The 20,447-nt window shown below is 36.1% G+C and overlaps 1 protein-coding gene across 1 annotated transcript in view; it reads left to right on the forward strand.

The window, feature by feature from the left end:
• gabbr2 (gamma-aminobutyric acid (GABA) B receptor, 2) overlaps positions 1-20,447 on the forward strand; it is a 242,494-nt gene that overhangs the window by 147,965 nt on the left and 74,082 nt on the right. The window contains exons 4-8 of the mRNA XM_051136519.1: positions 4,847-4,948; positions 9,581-9,646; positions 9,852-10,040; positions 11,570-11,812; positions 19,428-19,488. Of these exons, the coding sequence (XP_050992476.1) occupies positions 4,847-4,948; positions 9,581-9,646; positions 9,852-10,040; positions 11,570-11,812; positions 19,428-19,488 (661 nt within the window). The remainder of the gene's footprint in view (positions 1-4,846; positions 4,949-9,580; positions 9,647-9,851; positions 10,041-11,569; positions 11,813-19,427; positions 19,489-20,447) is intronic.

Genomic DNA, 20,447 nt, shown 5'->3' on the forward strand with positions numbered 1-20,447 from the left:
AACATTCCAGGATTTTTCTCCATATAGTGGACTTGGATCAATGGGTTTAATGGGTTGAAGGTCCAAACTGCAGTTTCGATGCAGATTTAAAGGGCTCTACACAATCCCAGCCAAGGAAAAAGGGTCTTTTTTAGCAAAACGATCAGTCATTTTCAAAAAAAAAAAAAAATTATATACTTTTTAATCATAAATGCTCGTCTTGCACTGGGTCTGCAATGCGCACACACGCCTTCATGCATTAAGTAATCATGTTGGAAAAGTCACGCGTGGTTAGTTCTTCATCTGGATACTTCGGTTAAAAAAATTAGGGTAAGGCAGAAAACCTTTTTGTAAAGGATGTTTGACTTTCTTTGCATATTTGCTTTGTAAACACTGGGTTGTTACTTATGCCTACGTCATGCTTGCCAGATTATGTAATCCGTGAGGTCCAGCTAGTGCACAAGCATTTGTTGTTAAAAAGTATATATATATATATATATATATATATATATATATAATTTTTTTAATGACTGATTCTTTTGTAAGATAAGATCTTTATTCCTTGCCTGGGATTGTCCAGTCCTATAAATCTGCATTGAAACTGCAATTTGGACCTTCAGACAGTTAATCCCCATTAAAGTCCACTATATGAAGAGAAATTCTGGAAAGTTTTCCTCCAAAACCTTCATTTCTTTTCGACTGAAGAAAGAAAGACATAAATATCTTGGATGACATGGGGGTGAGCAAATTATCAGCAATGTTTTATTCTGGAAGTGAACAACTTCTTTAAATTTACTCAAAAAAGCATTATTAGTGTTAATTTAGTATTATTTCTATACTATTATAGTATTTATTAATATTTTGAATTATATATGTTTTTAGATTTTCAGTTTTCATTTTAGTCTTAGCTTCAGGTTTAGCAATTCTGCTGTGCTTTTGTTATTTTTTGTTAATTTTTAAAATGTTTAAAATGTTTAAATCTTAAATTTTTTTAAAGAAATGTCAACATTTCTCATTTTTATTTAAAATTTCGACCTTTTTTTAATGATTTTTTTATCGATGTACCAATGTATCAGCCAATACTGCACTTTTCTGCCATTGGCCGATTGTTTAAAAACAGCCAATGATCAGGGCTGATTATTTCCTGTCAATCAAAATGCAGGAAAAGCAAAAAAATGTTTCTGGTGTTAAATTAAGGGCTGTCCAGGATAATAATAATGGGTAACACTTTAATTTAAGGTGTCCTTGTTACACGTTATATGTACTTACTATTATAATAACATTAATTCTGCATAGTTACATGCAAGTAACCCTAAGCCAAACCCTAATCCTAACCTTAACCATATAGTAAGTGCATGTAGTTAATTAATATTACTTAAATGTATAATTACACTATAACAAGGACACCTTAAAATAAGGTGTAACCATAATAATGCATTACCGTTGCACTGTTAACACACTTTTTATTTGACCCTATGAACCACCTGCAGTTCAAGTCAGAGGTACCAGGTCTGCAGTTTTCCCTTCACAATTTAATTGTAATGCTCCTCCATTCCAATTATCTCAGTAAGCTTTGTGCTTTGTTACTTCTGATAAGAAACAAAGCCTAAGCTGAAAATCCTGTACATTTTATCAAAAGATTCCAACAATATATGTGACCCTGGACTACAAAGCCAGTCTTAAATCGCTGGGGTATATTTGTAGCAATAGCCAAAAATACATTGTATGGGTCAAAATTATTGATTTTTGTTTTATGCCAAAAATCATTAGGATATTAAGTGAAGATCATGTTCCATGAAGATATTTTTTCAAATAGTTGTATCTCGGCCAAATATTGTCCTATCCTAACAAGATTTAAGATTATATATTCAGCTTTCAGATTATGTATAAATTGACCCTTATGACTGGTTTTGTGGTCCAGGGTCACATATGATGTTTTGATTCTCTTACATGTATGTCAGATCAACTTCCACTTTAATACGAGTTATAGCCCAGAATAAACATGAATGAACATCACAATGTATGTTGAATTATACAGTACAACTTAACAAATTGTGTCATGTCTCATAATCGCTCAATCAGCGTTTCAACCGAAAAAAGGACATCAAAGTTTTATGAAAACTACCTTATGTTGCACAGTATACAGATGTTTTTATTTGAGGGTGATTATTATATTTGAAAATAAATAGCATCAAATATAATAGTGTACAAATAAGAGGATTCCCTGTATAGTTTACAGCATTAGTTGGGAGAGATTTTTTACTTAAGAAAACTAAACTATCGGTATCAAGAGAATCAAGAGAATCAGAGAAATTTTGTATTGGTGCATCTCTAATTTTTTATTGTTTTATATTTAGAGAACAATAACAACACTGCAAAAACCAACATATTATTTATTATCAAAATAATCAATCAATAGTCAATGCACACTGGGGGGGAGGGGGGGGATGGTGTAGAAGCTATTTTTACTCAGAAATTGCTAGTAAATTTCTAAAAAAAAAAAAGTTATAAAAAAGGTAAAAGATTTAATTAAATGTGAAATTTTGAGATATCTGAGATATTTATAATGAGTATTTTTTTAAAACGTACTCCAACCTTTTTTTTCACAATTTCAAAATATAATTTCAGTCTTTTCTTTACAGTGCAGTTGTCCTAAAATGTCTATTATCGCTAACATTTTGAGGTGCCTCTTTAAGTACAGCCTCTTGGGCTCTTTATTCAAATTAATTTAAAAAAATACATACAGTGTATAAGTAGGTCATGTTGAAAACTGGACAATGGTCTCCTTTTAAAACATGAAATTGTGGGCATTTAGCCAGCATGCCTATGGCTTTGCGTATCCAGGTGAGATGGAGAATAATGTCAGGTTTATGGTAAATTAGCCCTGCAGAGCTTTCTTGACACCCAGTATTGTGCTCTTGTGTCACTCTACCTGATTCATGCGGCTTCCTGTTTACCTTTTTTCTCTGGGTTCATTTGACAGGTCAGTGCATAAATGCATTATGCATTTCACATCACATCATGCTCATTTCTCCTCAGCTTTAGGACAGCTCTCAAATCCCATAATCCTTTGGAGCTCCTTTGCAGCACAGCACCCACCCATCCCTCTCTGTGTCTCTTTCTCTTTCTGTCTCTCTTTCCTCTTGCTTAAATCTTCCCATCAGGTGGTCTCTTGTGCTCACACACAAGCATACACTTGTGTATTGTGTATAGATGCTCATGAGATCCACACATACAGTCACACACACACTTGCTCATGTGGAACAGGGTTTCTAGGATCTGCCAGCATTAAGCTACAAATATGCTCACCGCATCAGTAATCAAGACAATGTGGATCAGCCAGGCTTTTCAGGTAATGTCTGGCAGAATGAGTTCAGGTTTCTGTCACAATCTGACATTGCCCTGTTTACTCCTGGTTTTACCATCAGTCTCGGGTGATTTGATCATAAGAGGCCAGCTGATAGAGATCGACGTCTTACAAAGCATCTGAATATGCATATTCACAGTATTTATCATGTTTAAATGTTATCACAAGTTTTGAATAAAATGTAATGAATATATACATGATCCATCAGAAATCATTCTAATATGCTGATTCGGTGCTCAAGAAACGTTTCTTATAATTTACACTGAAAGGAGTTTAATATTTTTTGGAAACTGGCATAACATTTTTTCAGGATTCTGGTAAAAAGTAAAAAAAAACAGCGTTTGTTTGAAATAGAAATCATTTGTAACATTATAAATGTCACTTTTGACAAAATGTAATGAATCACTGCTGAACAAAAAGTGTTAATTTATAATAAAGTATTAGTTTGATTGATGCTCTCCTCACGTTTGTACTTAGGATTTTGAAAATTTGGTTTTGTTTCCAAAGCAACAGTACAAAACAACACATGCATCTATTTGTAATGTAATGCAGAGGTTCAAAAGAATGCGGGAGTCCATTTTTGCTGAAGGCAAGTGGAAATGAGATACAAATTCTCTCTGCTTGCAGTGTGTCAGTCACATTTGTCAAGAAAATAAGTGAGAAAACATAAATACACAGTTTGGCCAATTCATACATCATCAATATGTATGTCAGTCTTAAAGGGATAGTTCACCCAAAAATCTGTCATTAATTACTCAACTTCATGTCATTCCAAACCTGTAAGACCTTTGCTCATCTTCAGAACAATTAATGACAGAATTTTCATTTTTGGGTGAACTTTCTCTTAATGTGTATGACTGCATTTGAAAGTATTAGTTTAAAGATGAAGCTTTTCTAAGAGTCTTTTACCATGTGATCTTCAACAGAACAGTATATTCTGATTTTGGCCCATATTCAAGAAAATTTTTGGGTGATATGTGTGACCCAAATGTCTTGTCAATGGGCTGGAATTTTTGGAGCGATTTATTTGAGTGTATGAAAAAAACGCTTTCTGAACACCCTTTGTGCTACACTATACACCAGAGCTCAATATAGTACATGCTTTAATTCTCACGCCATAAATCTTTGTAGAGGGCAGGAGGTATTGAGACTTTATTTGCAAAGAACTGGTCCATTTTTCAAAAGCATCCATGGACAAGGATGGATGAAGCCTGTGGGGAGCAGAGCTGGTTGGAGTTGTGTTTTTATCCGAAGCCCAGTGGGACTTCTGGAGCAAAGAGTTCCGTGGATGCTCCAGGCTGATTGGGATGCAGGGGGAACGTCAGATCGGCAGGAGATTAGAGTGAATTGAGACATGTATCAGAGCAAGGGAGTGCTGCCTTTGATTGGGTACTTTTCTGGGTGGTTCGCCATCCACAAACCCTGCTTTCATTGAGTTCTCTTTCATTTCTAGTTCCCTCTCTCTCTCACTCATTCTCTCTCTCTCTCTCTCTCTGACAGGTGCGGAATGATTTGACCAATGAGCTGGAGAAGGCAGACATCCAGATTGCAGACACTGAGAGTTTCTCTAATGATCCCTGTGTGAATGTGAAGAAACTAAAGGTAAGAGAGCTCATAGGCCCCAGCAACAAAATATAACTAGCTTACAGTGCACACTCAAATATAAATATATATTTTATTTGTGAACTTATGTTCAGCTATTATTTTTACAAGTTAACTTTTAACTATTTTTTTATTTTTCGGATCAGTCATCAAAGCTCATTAAATATTGGCCACAGACACAGATTTGTTAAAAATGTAAAATTTAAATTTTAAAGCAGATTACTCACTAAAAACTCCCCCAGATCATGTGTTCATGCCATTTTAAGTCTTGTTTTGTTGTAACAAAGTGGTTATATCTAAGTGTGTGAGTTGTTTACTTACTTTTTGTTAATTTGTCTTCCCATTAACGCCATTATATTGTTCATTCAGACTGATTCGCAAATGTGGAACGAGCATGAACACAAGGGGTGGGATTTATTGCATGAACCAATTACAGCTGATCATAACCAGTCATATCCAATCATACTGTTATGGAGGCATTGCCTCCTCTCATGTGACTTTCCCCCATTCATTCTCAAATACCCCCCACAAAACTCACTGCATGCTTTAGGGGGTCTGTTAAAACTAAAAACCCCCTGGAAGCAGTAAAGAAGGGGTACCCCTCAAAGAATGGGTAAAAAAATGTAATTCTAGATCTATTCTGTAAAAATGCATTTTAATAGCGCTTTTGTCTCTCATGTAAATTTGTCTAATTTTAGTGATGCTTGTGCTGAAAATAGACCAAAATATGACAAAAATCGAAATTTCATTAATATTGTAATTATATAATGCAAAAAATTAGTTTTGTTTAAAACTAAAATTGTACTTTTTTAACAGAACGTGTAGTCGACTAGTAGTCGTTCATTTTAAGGATTAGTCGACTCTTAATCGCACGTTTAATAAACCATATAAATCATAATAATGAGCCTTTAATTGACTACATACCCTAATAAGTGCTCAAGTGCACGCAAAAAAAGCTTGCCACAGCGCACCGGCAGATAGAATAATTATGAATGTGTCAGGGAAAAACAGCAAGGAGCTTGCATTAACGTTTTAATAATTTATTGATAAACTATTGCTTCCTTTGTTTTCGGCTTGAGTTGGCGACACTGACTCATCATCTCCGCTGTAGTGGATGCGCCTACATGTTTCATACGGATTATATAATCTGAGAATATTTGTTTTCTATTTGAATTGGTTCATTTAAGAGTAGACATTTCACTCTCTATAGATAGCCTATATTTTTAATGTTTTTAAGACAAGTATACACAGAGTTTCGAAGTTTTGAGCTCAAGACCGAGACTGCAGAAAGCGCATCCTGTTTGCTTTCATTATTTTACAAAAGCGCAACGTTTCGTTGTTATTCTGAGTGCACACAAATAAACAAAGAGGCTTGATTTGAAAGATGTATTACTTTTATCTGTATGATAAAAAATGACGGAGTATTTTAAGAGCAAGTGACCGCACCGGCACCTCCATCAGTCATACAGTAAGCGCGCTACTATTCAGCTTCCACACTCCACACAGACACTTTAATAGCGGACATTTTTCTAGGCTAACATTAGATTGAGCGGCAATGTAAAGTTGCTACTACTTGAGATTACTGTATTTGCCCGATGTGTGTAGTGATGTATCCATCTTTGGCAGTTCCTGTGGAATTAAGCAACTAATACAATTTTGATCGACCAAGCCTCTTCTCATCAACTAACGGTTAGGGGGAACCTTATAAAATATCATAATTAAAGATGTGGCAATTTTTACTTCATTTACATGTGTGAATAGTGAGAAGCTGACTCTGTAATCATGTGATATGCTAATGAGCTGTGATGTCATTGTTTAACCATTGCAGCTTTAACTTTGGATGACTCTTAAAGAGAATGCTTAAAAATTTCCTTAGTCATCCTCATAAACACCTAACGTGGCAGGAATGCCGTGATCAATTCATTCGGTGTGTTTATGATCTGAAAAGCCATTGTTCCATTGTTGTCTGCTGTTCCCTTACTTTGCAGTTTCCACATTCAGGTTTGTTCCCACCTTTTGCTGAGTCATTTTTTTTCCCCACCATGAAACTATTATGACTTCTATTACCTGCCTGACTTAGTACCCCCATTATCGCAATTCCCCAAATGGCGAGGAACTGCTGAAGAACAGTTTCTTCAAATTTTGCACGGTCAGATTTTTCACCAGTTGACAGCAACTCTTAGAGTTTGTAAATTCAACATTATATTTCGCACTGACATGGGTGTGTGGGGCGTCAGTCACCAGTTTTGCATTATATAAACAAAATGTTGACATTTTTGAATCTCAAATCCACTGTAGGTGGGTTACCATTTGCTGTGTATATGTGGGAGAGTCCAGCAACCATGGCCTTCATAAAAGCAAAGCGAGTGGTGACCGAGATCCTTGGGCAGTCTGGCCTGGATCCAGCCTCCATTTTGCCTGGTTGGAAGAAGCTTGTGTCTGCCAGGAGTCCAGGATAGCTGGAGCCACGTACACAGCTGGAGGGTTTCAGGTTAAGTGCCCACGCCGTCGGGAGCGGCAGCAGGCTTTGTAACGGCTGCTGATTGTGAAGCAAGAAGTGCCTGACCCAAGCGGTTGCTCCTGAAAAGGGAAGCGGGAGTATTTCACACAATAGCTCCAATATCTCAGCATGTTTTTTGGCATTGCTGAAGAGCAGAGGGTGGTATTGTGGCAAATGAGACAGTCTCTGAGAAACGTCTCAAGGAAACCGTTTACAACAGGCCACACATACACTTTCAAACAGCGTTTGAATGCAGCCCCATCACAAACAGCGTTTATGTCATTGTACCCGAGTTTAGAGCAGGTCTGCGATCAGATCTAATGCTTCCGCTGTGATCTTACCTGTAAACACTACTGTTTTCAGAGCTGTTGACAAAATGCTATCCCACCCACTGGAGTCATTATTTTCACTCCTGCTTGAACATGATAGTTTTCATCTTGAGCAGCTCATTAGCTGTGCATGTTAAATGCTCTTCCTGTAGCCTCATGCTTGAAGATGACATCCCAAGAGGAAAAAGTAAAAAATAGATTCAGAGATGATTTCTTAAAGTCGCTGGTGGGCATTTCAATATCCTGGCAGCTGTGACACCGCTTTTGATGGATTGGGCCTCGGCACCCCTTAAACGAGACTGTCTGACTTGAAATTTTCATTGGCATTTGCTGGAATCAAGAGCAATATCGTTAAGAGGGCGGAGAGGGATATTATTACATCCTGATACGCAGAATGAGAAAAAGAATACTTAATAACTTCCGAAGTATACGTAGGTCTCGTTGTGTTAGCATGGCCTTTAGCACATGACAGATGCGTTTATTCGTTTTCGTGGGCTCAGTCTTGGCTTCATTGTCTTGAAGGCCTTGTGTATAGAAATCCTGCTCCAGTGATGGATTGATTCTCAGTGATGCAGAACTGGACGAGGTGGAAACACAATGCTGAAGTGGGCTGAATTATTTACAGACTCAATCATGCAGCATGAACACTGGTTAAAGATGCAGATCTCTGTTTTTCTCTGGATATGAAGCAATTCACACTGCTGATACTGTTTCTCTGTAATACACTTGTGTTAATATGTCTCACCTAGGAAAGCAACACACCCTAGCTGCGAAGACGCTTACATATTTTTTGCAGTTTTTCTCATGAAAATTTGCTTACTTTTATTTTTGGCCATTTTATTAATAGAGGCGGTGAAAGAACAGACAAAAAATGATACGGAAGAGATGGATAACAAGACTGGGAATTGGCCCAAGCTGGATTTGAACTTGAATTACTTGGTGCTGGTAGTTTTGTGCCTCTAGTTGTGCAGAAATGAAACGTCTAACTTGTAATTCAGACATTTGCAAACATTTTGGGACAGATTTGACCATTTTTACCATTTAATTAAAGCAATAATGTCCGTTTTTTTATTATTATTAGCATTTTAACTTGTTTGTTTATTAATTTTTTATGTTAATTTTATTTCATGCGAGCATTTTAGAACAAAACCCTTTCTGCTCACCAGCCACCTTTCATCATATGTTTCATTTCTACCTGATCTCATGACAGAAATGAACACTAGAGGCGGTAAAACAGCGAGCACTTGTAATCGTTTTCATGGTTTGATGATTACAGTTCCACGTTTTTTGCTTTTTGGACATAACAAGCTTGTTTGGTAGCTCAGCCGGAATGGAACTGGACTTAGGATGCAGAATCCTTGGGTATGAATCCTGTGACAAATATAACTCATGATGAATGAGCTGGAAGATGAGAGATTGAAAAACAAGCTAAAATGGCATGCTTGCGATTTGCGTTTTTATGTCACTTTTGTTTATACCATCGGGTAGGTTTAGGTGTAGTGACGTTATTTTAAAACGTCATGGAGCATTAGAGTTATAGTACCACTAAATGGACATTTCAAGTCAGAAATGTGGTAACACGTACAAAACCAACGTCACATGAAATTTACCATATGTACGTTCATCTGTTTAGGGGGAAAAAACACTCTTTTAGCACCACTCAGTGGACATTTCACATAGAAAATGTCACAAAACGTACATGGTTCCCACAGGTACATTTTTGTCATGAGATCAAGTTGCTTTATTTAAACCTCTTTAGCCATTAACTACCTGTTTCATTTTGTTCTCTGCCCCTCTCTATAGGATAATGATGTTCGGATCATCATCGGTCAGTTTGATGAGAATCTGGCTGCTAAAGTTTTCTGCTGTGTAAGTTAGCCAGCTTCATACACAAATCATGTCTCAAATCATGCTTCAGACTGCGAAAGGTCTGTAGATTTCTTTAAAATACAGTACTTGTGCCTCAAAAACATTTAGCAGTGTCAGCTTTGAAAAAAAGACTGCAGTCGATATATTTTTCCTTTGGCTGAAATGATATGTCTGTTGAGTTTCTGATTTTGTGTGTGTGCTTCAGGCCTACAACCTGAACATGTATGGAAGTAAGTACCAATGGATCATCCCAGGATGGTACCAGGGGAACTGGTGGGAGCAGGCAAACTCTACAAACTGCACCACGAAGAAGCTGCTGACAGCCATGGAGGGCTACATCAGCGTGGACTTTGAGCCTCTCAGTGCCAAACAGATTAAAGGAATATCAGGAAGAGTGAGTGTCTGCAATGCGGTGGGATCTCAGGAGTTATGAATGACATTTTCGATTTCTGACAGAAAAAAAATGCACCATGTGGAATAGGAAAAAATGATGCATTGCAGTTTCACCTACTGAAATTCAGTTTCAACAGATATGCTGAGCTTTTCTTAGTTTTTTCTGTTGAAATGACCAGCTTGGATCAGCATATGTTGGTTAGTACTGGTTTGGCACTAGTCTAGATGTTTTACCAAACGTACTGATATTCATTTAATCATTCAGTTGATATTCAATAAGCTTTCAGTGATGTATGGTTCGTTAGGACAATATTTGGCTGAGATACAACTATTTGAAAATCTGGAATCTGTAGGTGAAAAAAATCTAATTTTGAGAAAATTGCCTTTAAAGTTGTCAAAATTAAGTTCTTACCAATGCATGTTACTAATCAAAAATTAGGTTTTGATATATTAATGGTAGGAAATTTACCAAATATCTTAATGGAACATGATCTTTACTTAATATCCTAATGATTTTTGGCATAAAAGTAAAATAACAACGTATTTTTGGCTATTGCTGCAAATATACCCATGCTATTTAAGACTGGTTTTGTGGTCCAGGGTCACAATTTTCATAACCTTGATTAGGCCTAATATTTTTAATAATTCAAGATGCAAGAAAGATTGCACTGTAATTACATTGTAATTACACTCCTTCTTTATTCATTTTAAAATTAAATGTTTTTTAACATTTTTAACATTAAATAGTATAAATGTTTTATATAACATAATAAATGCATGACCATTTTAATCATGGATAATAATAAAAAATCGTGTGACACTGAAGACTGGAGTAATGATGCTGAAAATTCAGCTTTGCATCACAGGAATAAATTACATTTTAAAGTATATATGAATACAAAACTGTTATTTTAAATTGTAATAATATTTCACAATATTACTGTTTTTACTGTATTATTAATCAAATAAATGCAGCCTTCTAAGCACAAGAGACTTTCACTTGAAAGTTACACTTTTACATTACATTTTTGTGATTAAAATAAAAAAATATGTAAAATAAAATAATAATACATTTCAATGTTAAATAGAATGGTTTTAAAAATATATAAAACCAAAATGGACACAAATATTATATGTTTAAGAACATGTGTTCCCTTTCAGTCAGTCACTTTCAGGGTTGTCACTTGGATGTCAGGGGTGTCACTTGGGAGCCACTTAACGTCAGTCGACATAACGTCTCCGTTCCCTCCTTCAGGGAATGAGGGTTACATACGGAACCGAGACGGTTACATACATAACGAGACGTTCCCTTTCAGTCAGTCACGTTCGACGTTACATCCCAAGTGAGACCCCTATCGTCAGTCGACATAATGTCAAACGTAACTGACTGAAAGGGAACATCTCGCTATGTACGTAACCGAGACTTTTCAAGCTGGATTTTAAAGATTTAAAATTTTTATCATCTTGTGCATCCTTTTTTGTGAATCACCCAAAATTTCAAACAGTGCTGCTTTATCTATCTGTCTTCAGACGCCGCAGGAGTACGAGCGGGAGTACAACCGCGAGCGAGAGCAGAAAGGAGTGGAGGCCAGCAAGTTCCACGGCTTTGCCTACGATGGCATCTGGGTGATTGCGAAGACCCTCACACGCGTCATGGAGCTCCTCAGACACAAGGAGAGGCACGACATGTACCACAACTTCACGGTAGATGACCGCGAGGTGGGCAAAATGGTCCTGGACGTGATGAACGAAACCAACTTCTTTGGAGTGACGGTACGTTTGTGTTGATTGATGATCTACAGCTCTTCTTAGGACCTCTTTACAATTCTCTAACATGTTTCACTGAAAAAAGCCACTGTGACAATCACGATTTTATTTTAGATTAAGCCGTCAAGCTGTTTCCTAAAGCTGAAAAGTCAAAAGAGGGCCATTTTTATTGCTGCAAACTGCCTGCGAGAGGCTGAGGGAGGGCAAACATTTCAGAATGCGACTTGAGATTGGAGGCTAGTAATGCTAAACATGCGATGTAGCTGACAGAATGAGAGCCAGATAAGAGGTAGGGAGATAGTTGGTATGCAGGGAGTGTCCCGTCTGCAGACATCACTGAATGTGTGTTTGTTTATGAGAACGCACTGCTGCAGGCTGCCAAAAGAGAGAATCACAGAGCGCAAAAAGAAGGCAAGTCAGCAAATCTGAAGGAACGCGCTGAAGCTGAACCGAACTATCTCTCTAACAAATACGGAAGGAGTTTCGATATTGCAGTAAATGCTGTTGGTTTGGGAAATGAATAGAGGGTTAATGGGCATTTTGGGTTTTAGTACAGTATGTCCTCCAGCCCTGCATTTTCAGCTTTTATCCAGCAGTTATCTCTCTTGTGTAGCAGAGTATGTTTTATATTTGCCCAGGCTGCTAACAAACAATGCGTGCGCCGCGAGACCTCAGAGTAGAAGCGTAATGGAGAGGAAGGAAAACAAACACATATAAAAAAGGAAAATACTGCTGGAAGACCAGTGGAAATATGAGCAGAAAGGTAAATAAGAGCATTTGGCCATTATTTTCCCTTTGTATATAAAGGGAGATATATCAGTATGGTTACTGTCCAAAATGAAAGAATTAATTTAATTGTCTCAGTCTGTATTGTATATTTAATTGATAATTTCCTCGAATTTTACATTTAAATGACTTTTGCTGTCATCTAACATTCACTTAAAGTGAATTTCATAACACTGTTAAATAAAATCTTTAGCAAATCTTTAGGTCTGAAAAAAAAAAAAACTCTTGGCCATTTATCTGTTATCCACCATAACAAAACAATAATTATCAGCATTTTAATATATATTATGTAAGTATAAGTGATCTTTTAATGGCTGATCTGATTCCCAATATTCGTGATCTCACATTCTGATTTAGAAATAGGACTTCTTCTCATCAGAGCTGAATGATTGCAGAGAAACTTCTGGAACATAGTCCCATAAAACTAGATTGCAATCTGACTACAACAGATTTAGTGGTCCCACAAGGATCAGGTTTGTCTCGTACCGATGGCTGGGTCTTTGTCCAACAGAACGGGCTGTTCTAGCTTCTCCATCAGACTTTGAGTCCTCTGAGAAGAGCTATCGATCGAGTGCCAGCATGCCTCAGGAAGTAAAACATTATCTTAGAGAAGTCTCTGTGGATCATTTTGAGTGAAGAGCAGTGCTGTGCTGCTTTCATTTGGTTAAGAGAGGTTTAGGGCAACTTTCTGATAGTACGTTCTAGAAGAAAACGTACTTTTCAATTCAAAAGTTTGGGGTAAGGAGTAGAAAATTAATACTTTCTTGAGCAGCAAACCCACATATTAGAATCATTTCTGAAGTATTATGGGACACTGAAGACTGGAGTAATGGCTGCTGAAAATTCAGCAACAACCAATTATATTTTTAATTATTATATTAAAATAGAAAACATTTTAAATTGTAATAATGGTTCCCAGTATTACTGCTTTTACATCACATAATCATCATGATCACATAAATGCAGTCTTAAAGGGATAATTAAACCAGTAATGAAAATTTTGTTATTAATTACTCACCCTCATGTCGTTCCAAACCCGTAAGACCTTTGTTTATCTTCTGAACACAAATTAGGATATTTCTGATGAAATTCGAGTGTTTTATGACCCTGTATAGACAGCAACACAACTGACACATTCAAGGCAAATTTTCATTATTAAAAGTCATTATTTTTGTTTTCATTGCACACAAAACGTGTTTTTTAGCTTCATAAAATTACATATGAACCATTGATGTCACATAGACTATTTTATCGATGTCCTTACTACCTTTCTGCTACCTTGAACATGGTAATTGTGTTGTTTTCTATGCAGTGTCAGAAAACTTTCGGATTTCATCAAAAATATCTTAATTTGTGTTGCAAAGATGAACGAAAGTCTTACAGGTTTGGAACGACTTGAGGGTGAGTAATTAATGACAGAATTTTCAGTTTCGGGTAAAATATCCCTTTAATAATCATAAGAGGAGTTCGATTTTTTGTTGCTTTCTTATATAAGCATCCTGAGTATATGGATCAAGACACAATACTGGTTGAAAGTGTTGAAAACCTAATTTGTTCAGTTTCCATTGAAATTTACACTGCTTCATGTACTTTGAAATTAAAGCAGAAAGTAGAAAATCAATATCTAATCTAAATTTCTAAATCAAAGCCTTTTTGCACATGTAACAGCTGATGAAAATCTAATATTATTTGCAAAGTTTCCAAAAATGTGTTGTACTTGTACTGTAGGTGTAGAATTGCTTTCACGCTTGTGTCCAGTTCAAAATGCTGTGGTAGTCTTTTTGGTTCAGGGTGACACTGTGTAAGTCACCAACTCTGGATCCAGCAAAAAAAGTCGGAGGCCATCACGCTTCCTTCTCCGCGTTTGACAGTTGGTGTCACAGAGAAACCATTCTTTCACCTACTCGATTCCATATACAGTTTTTATTACGTTTCAGTTTTTGTAACTTAAACATGTTTCTTGGCACCACTTACTTTTGTAACTTTTCAAGTTGTTCAGTGGACTTGAAATGCTTAAAGGATTAGTTAACTTTTTTCAGAATAAAAATTTCCTGATAATTTACTCACCCCCATGTCATCCAAGATGTTCATGTCTTTCTTTCTTCAGTCAAAAAGAAATTAAGGTTTTTAAAGAAAACATTCCAGGATTTTTCTCCATATAATGGACTTAAATGGAGATCAACAGGTTGAAGGTCCAAATTGCAGTTTCAATGCAGCTTCAAAGGCCTCTACATGATCCCAGGCGAGGAATAAGGGTATTATCTAGTGAAACAAAAAAAAATATATAGAAAATATATATATATACTTTTAACCACAAAAGCTTGTCTAGCTCTGCATCCGCGACTTGCATAACGCAATCATGTTGGAAAGGTCACACATGGTTAGTTCTTTGTTTGTGTACAAAGAGGTACAAAGAGGTACTCTAAAAAATGCTGGGTTAAAAACAACCCAACGTGGATTATTTGGCAACCCAGCGCTAGGTAAATATTGGACAGAACACAAGCTGGGTTATTTTGACCCAGCTGGTTAGGTTAAATGTTTTTACCAAACATTCTGGGTTATTTTATTTAAATCAACTTTTGTTTAAAAGTTATTATATTGCTGGCTTAAAATGGACTGAAACGTATTAAAAACAGAATTTCTAGAGACAACCGCAGTAATCAAAAGATGAACATTATTAAGCAAGAACACATGGACAAAATGCAAGACAAGTTGAATTTATTTGGGTGAATACAGCATAGTTTACAAAATTACATACATTTAAACTTGTTTAACAAGCATTTTAGACATTAAAATGTAACAATTTTTACCGAAATAGTGTTAATTCTCGTGTTGGTGTGTCCCTAAAGTCTGAAATTCCGGGGTAACTGTGAACTTCAGACCGTGGCCTCGCGTTCCACTCGTAACTGATGCCGTGACTGACTCCAAAACCTGCCCATTATCAAACATTACTGACATTAGAGAACATATTTTAACATCAAATTAAACTCAGTACTATAACAAATAAAATCCATTTATTTTATGCTAAGCAAAAGGCGTTTCCATCATGCAAAGTGACTGCTGCTGACACAGCTGACTGACATCTCATCCTTATGTTGCGTTGCATAAAAAAATACAATTTACAGCACAATGAAGACTTTGCTGAAGCTTTTATTTTGCTGAAGAAGTGCACCAAATCAGCAATGCTGAGAACCCACACTCTGACTATAACTCAGCAGCTGGGTTGGGTAAAAAAAAAACAACGTTAAAAATGACCCAGCAAAACTACCCAGCACCTGGGTAAAAATATTAAAAATAACATAATAAATTGACCCAATAAGTTGAATCCAGCATTTGGGTTAATAAATAAATAAATAAATAAAAAACGCATTTTAGGAAGAAGAAAAACTAGTGTAGGAAGAAAAACTCCATGTCATTTTCTTCACCTTCAAAATCGTCTGACATTGTCATTTTACCTTTTTTTTTTGACTTTCTTTGCACCTTTGGTTTGTAAGCACTGGGTAGGTACTTTCACCTACGTCACGCGTGACCTTTCAAACGTGACTATGTAATGTTAAGGTCAGGCTAGTGCAAGACTGGCATTTGTGGTTAAAAAGTATATAAATTTGCATTTTTCTTCAAAAATGACATATGAAAATGACATATTCCTCAGCTGGTATTGTGTAGAGCCCTTTGATGCTGCATTGAAACTGCAGTTTGGACCTTCAACCTGTTGTTTCCCATTGAAGTCCACTATATGGAGAAAAATCCTGGAATGTTTTCTTTAAAAACCTTAATTTCTTTTCAACTGAATAAAGAAAGACATGAACGTCTTGGATGACATGGGAGTGAGTCAATTATCAGGAATTTTTATTCAGGAAGTGAACTAATCCTTCATTTGGATTCACCCAGATTTTATATTACAAAAGTTGAAAATAGACTATTGCACTGCATATGTGGACTGTTGGGACTATAGTCAACATCTATATATATATGACTGTGTCAGCACAACCCTAGTTTTCAAAATCTCAGAGCATGGAGTCATTGCATGTTCAGTAGACTATTGATGTCATTTTGTATATGTGTGAGATATTTCAGGGCTGAACTAGCTGCTGTCTGCTATTTTAAGCAGCTGTTTCGTTGATTCGATAGCAACATCATCATTTGCTTCCATCACCTTCATCACCTCCACCCACAACCCCTTTTACAGGCCTGAGGGTGCTTTGCACACCTGTGTGACCTCCATAAGGCCTCCTGCCCGGCCTGTCCACACCTCTGCACAGACTCACACTCACACACGCTGATAAAATGTGCCATCAACATGTTTGACCCTTCAGCCCACACCTGCAGCGCAACACAGTCTATTTCCAGCTGTTCTAATGTTATGAAACCGGTCTAAAAAAAGAAACTGAGAAAGTCTTCATTGATTTAGAAAAACTCTCCAACTGCAGTTACAGCTTGAGTCTTAAAGGAACAGTTCGTCTTTCTTTCTTCAATCAAACACAAAAGGAGATGTTTGCAAAATTAATAATGAAACAACAAAATATGACCTACGTTTCTGCTCGCTGTCTCCACAATGTTACAAGAAGGACACACCGCTCGGCACATAAATCTTGGAAACTATGAAGGATATGTAAATTTCCACAGGTAGGGCTTTAGAGTCAGTAAATTTCATTTGACAAAGAGCACTGCCATTCACATTATATATTGTTTACGCACATAATTCTGAATTGCGGCTTTAATGTGTTTTGTGAGGGCAAGCATTTATCCAGAGCGCCCACGTCAGAGCCGCTAAATAAAAGAATTGTATTGCAGTGGGACCGGAGTCTGCTCTGCACTTCAAAGACAGCCATTTTTAGAGATACGATCGCTTCTGAGTTGCCTCCCATGGTTTTAATGGGCTTCTAATTATTGCCATGGTAATGCAGTATGCCTCTCACCTGTTATTTTATTGGGCCGAGTGATCCCAAATCCTTTTAAATGGCTCATTAGGCAGCTTCAGGGGCAGACAGACAGCAAACCGCATTTACACTTTTTCTTTTTTTTAAGACATAATGAGCAAACTAGATAATATTTTGATTCAGTGATGAAGCTTTTAAAAGCTATTTATGTAAAAATGCTATATACCTGTCTGCACTTTGATCAGATATCCCTGATTAACCTGCAACATCTGATGAGACTTAACGTCATATTTGAAGTCATGATTTTGCAGGAAATTCGTCTGTTAATGGTTGTGTTTTGTAACTGGGTGAAGTGATTTATTATTTATATGTACTTAATATTAATTGGTTTCTTACCCTTTAGAAGATGCATTTAATCGAAAGCTTCTTACTTTGTTATTGTTGTGATGATATCTCAAGGGCACAAGAAAGAACTTGCAAGTTCATAAGAGCCTTTTTTATATTTCCTGGACTGCTGTTATTCTTTCCTTCACCGTTGTGCTACTTCTTTCTTTTATTAGCAGTGCTTGCTGAAGTAAGAAGAAATTTACCTACATTCTTAACTTTAGGATACTGATACAAGATGTTTTATGTTGATAAATAATATACAGAATTTATTTTATTTTATTTTATTATTTATATTTAAATTTTATTTAATTTAATTACTATTTTATTTTATTTACATTTTCAGTTTTATTATACTGATACAGGATGTTTTATTTTGAAATATCTGATCAATAATATGCAGAACTGCAACAATGAAAATAAGAATGAATCATCATTTTTATTTTATTTTATCATTTTACTTTTATTTACATAATTTTTAAGTTTTATGATATTAATACAGGATGTTTTATTTTGAGTCTATCACATTATTTATCTAATAAATAATATGCATAATGCAACAATATATTTTTATTTTATTTTATTTATTTACATTTTCAATGTTATGATATTGATACAGGATGTTTTATTTTGAGTCTATCACATTATCTATCTAATAAATAATATGCATAACGACATCAATATATTTTTATTTTATTTTATTTATTTACATTTTAATTTTATGATATTGATACAGGATGTTTTATTTTGAAATATCATAAACAATATGCAGAATTTTAACAGTAAAAAATAATAATTAATGAAAATTTTATTTTATTTTATTTACATATATTTTCAGTTTTATTATACTGATACAGGATGTTTTATTTTGAAATATCCGATAAATAATATGCAGAATTTACCTATTTACATACATTTTCAATTTTATGATACTAATACAGATTGTTTTATTTTAAAATATCTGAAAAATAATATTCAGAACTGCAACAATATTTTATTTTATTTTATTTTATTCCAGTAAAGCATTCCAGTCCTCTTCAGCTGGCCTTCAATGTTATGATACTGATACAGGATGTTTTATTTTGAAATATCTGATAAATAATATGCAGAATTTACCCATTTACATAAATGTTTATGCAGACAATATTGTTGTAGAACTGCAACAATATTTTATTTTATTATATTTTATTCCAGTAAAGCATTCCAGTCCTCCTCAGCTGGCAACCTCTTAGACGTCTGTGTGCTCCATTAATTTAACAAATCAATTGTGCTGCAATTAATTATGTTTACTTCGAGAACGCGATCAATTCACAGATCTTTAATCTAATAAATGGGCTAAAAAACAAGCACTGTGCCAGACATCAACCTATACACTCCCAATTTGTTGATGTGCCAAGAGTGAAGGATATGGCAACAAGATGGAAAATCGATCCTGTAAGATATATCTGTCCAACTCAGATTATGTACCACGATATGAATCATCTCAACAGTGCAATCGAGACTTCTGCAAACTGTCCATTTACACGTGATAAGCAGCTCTTGTGAAAGTTCTTTGTTGTGTGTTTCTGCAGGGTCAGGTGATGTTCAGGAACGGGGAACGCATGGGAACCATCAAATTCACCCAGTTTCAAGGTAAGTCCATTAGAAGTCATTTTTCATGGTTAACAAGCCTTTTTATAGGAAATGCAGGATCAGATTCGGATCTTTCAGCCAATGTTGATCATCCACCATCTTAAACGAACATCTCACTCCGTGATAGTGTCATTTTGTAGAGTAGGTGCGACAAATATCTCAGCATGGCGATTGTGCCATACATCACGTAGACGATCGGCATGCTCAGCAGCAGCGTCGGCGCCGTCCTGTAGCTTAATGGGGTCAGAGAATTCCCCTGCTCGGCCCTCTGATGTGATTAATCCAGTGTGTGTGTGTGTGTGTGTGTGTGTTTCCTGAGGGCAGGGGAGATTAACTCTGGTTTGTGGGATTTAATCTCGGAGCAGGGATTCCCCCCTCGCACCCCACGGCAGCCGCAGGCCAGCGTTTCCCACCCTCTTCAGTCTTATCTGCTTCAGCGCAGAGGCTTCCCCCCCATAGTGTGTTACATCACCTCTTCAGACTGTATTTGTGAGCAGGCCGCAGGATCGGAGGGCTGTTTGGCTGAGGGGTGATTGAACTGTCTGTCAATATGAAGGCGAATGGCAGTCAGGGAAAAATGATGAAAAAAAGAAAGGAGACGCTGTTATCAGCAGTGCACTAGAGAGCGTCTCCTTCTACACCCAGAACAATCACCACTCACACTGGCTCAAAGCTCAAGCTTGCTTTGGGCTCCTTCTTTATTTGGAGTTCTCACTCTATTACTGTGCTTTCTGTCTTTCTTCATCACTCAAAATCATATTCTCTCAGTCGCCCTCTTTCTCAGTCATTATTTACTCACATTATGTGAGACTTAATGACTTAAAATACATATATAATAGCAATAAGGCAATAATAATTAGTTCAAATAAAGTGTCAAAAGCAAGTAATCATATGGTTTTATTGAACAAAACTGCTAAAATATATAATGTACTATAAACAATAGTGCTAGTGTACATTAC

This window comes from Labeo rohita, chromosome 19 (assembly GCF_022985175.1).
Source record: "Labeo rohita strain BAU-BD-2019 chromosome 19, IGBB_LRoh.1.0, whole genome shotgun sequence".
NCBI lineage: Eukaryota > Metazoa > Chordata > Actinopteri > Cypriniformes > Cyprinidae > Labeo > Labeo rohita.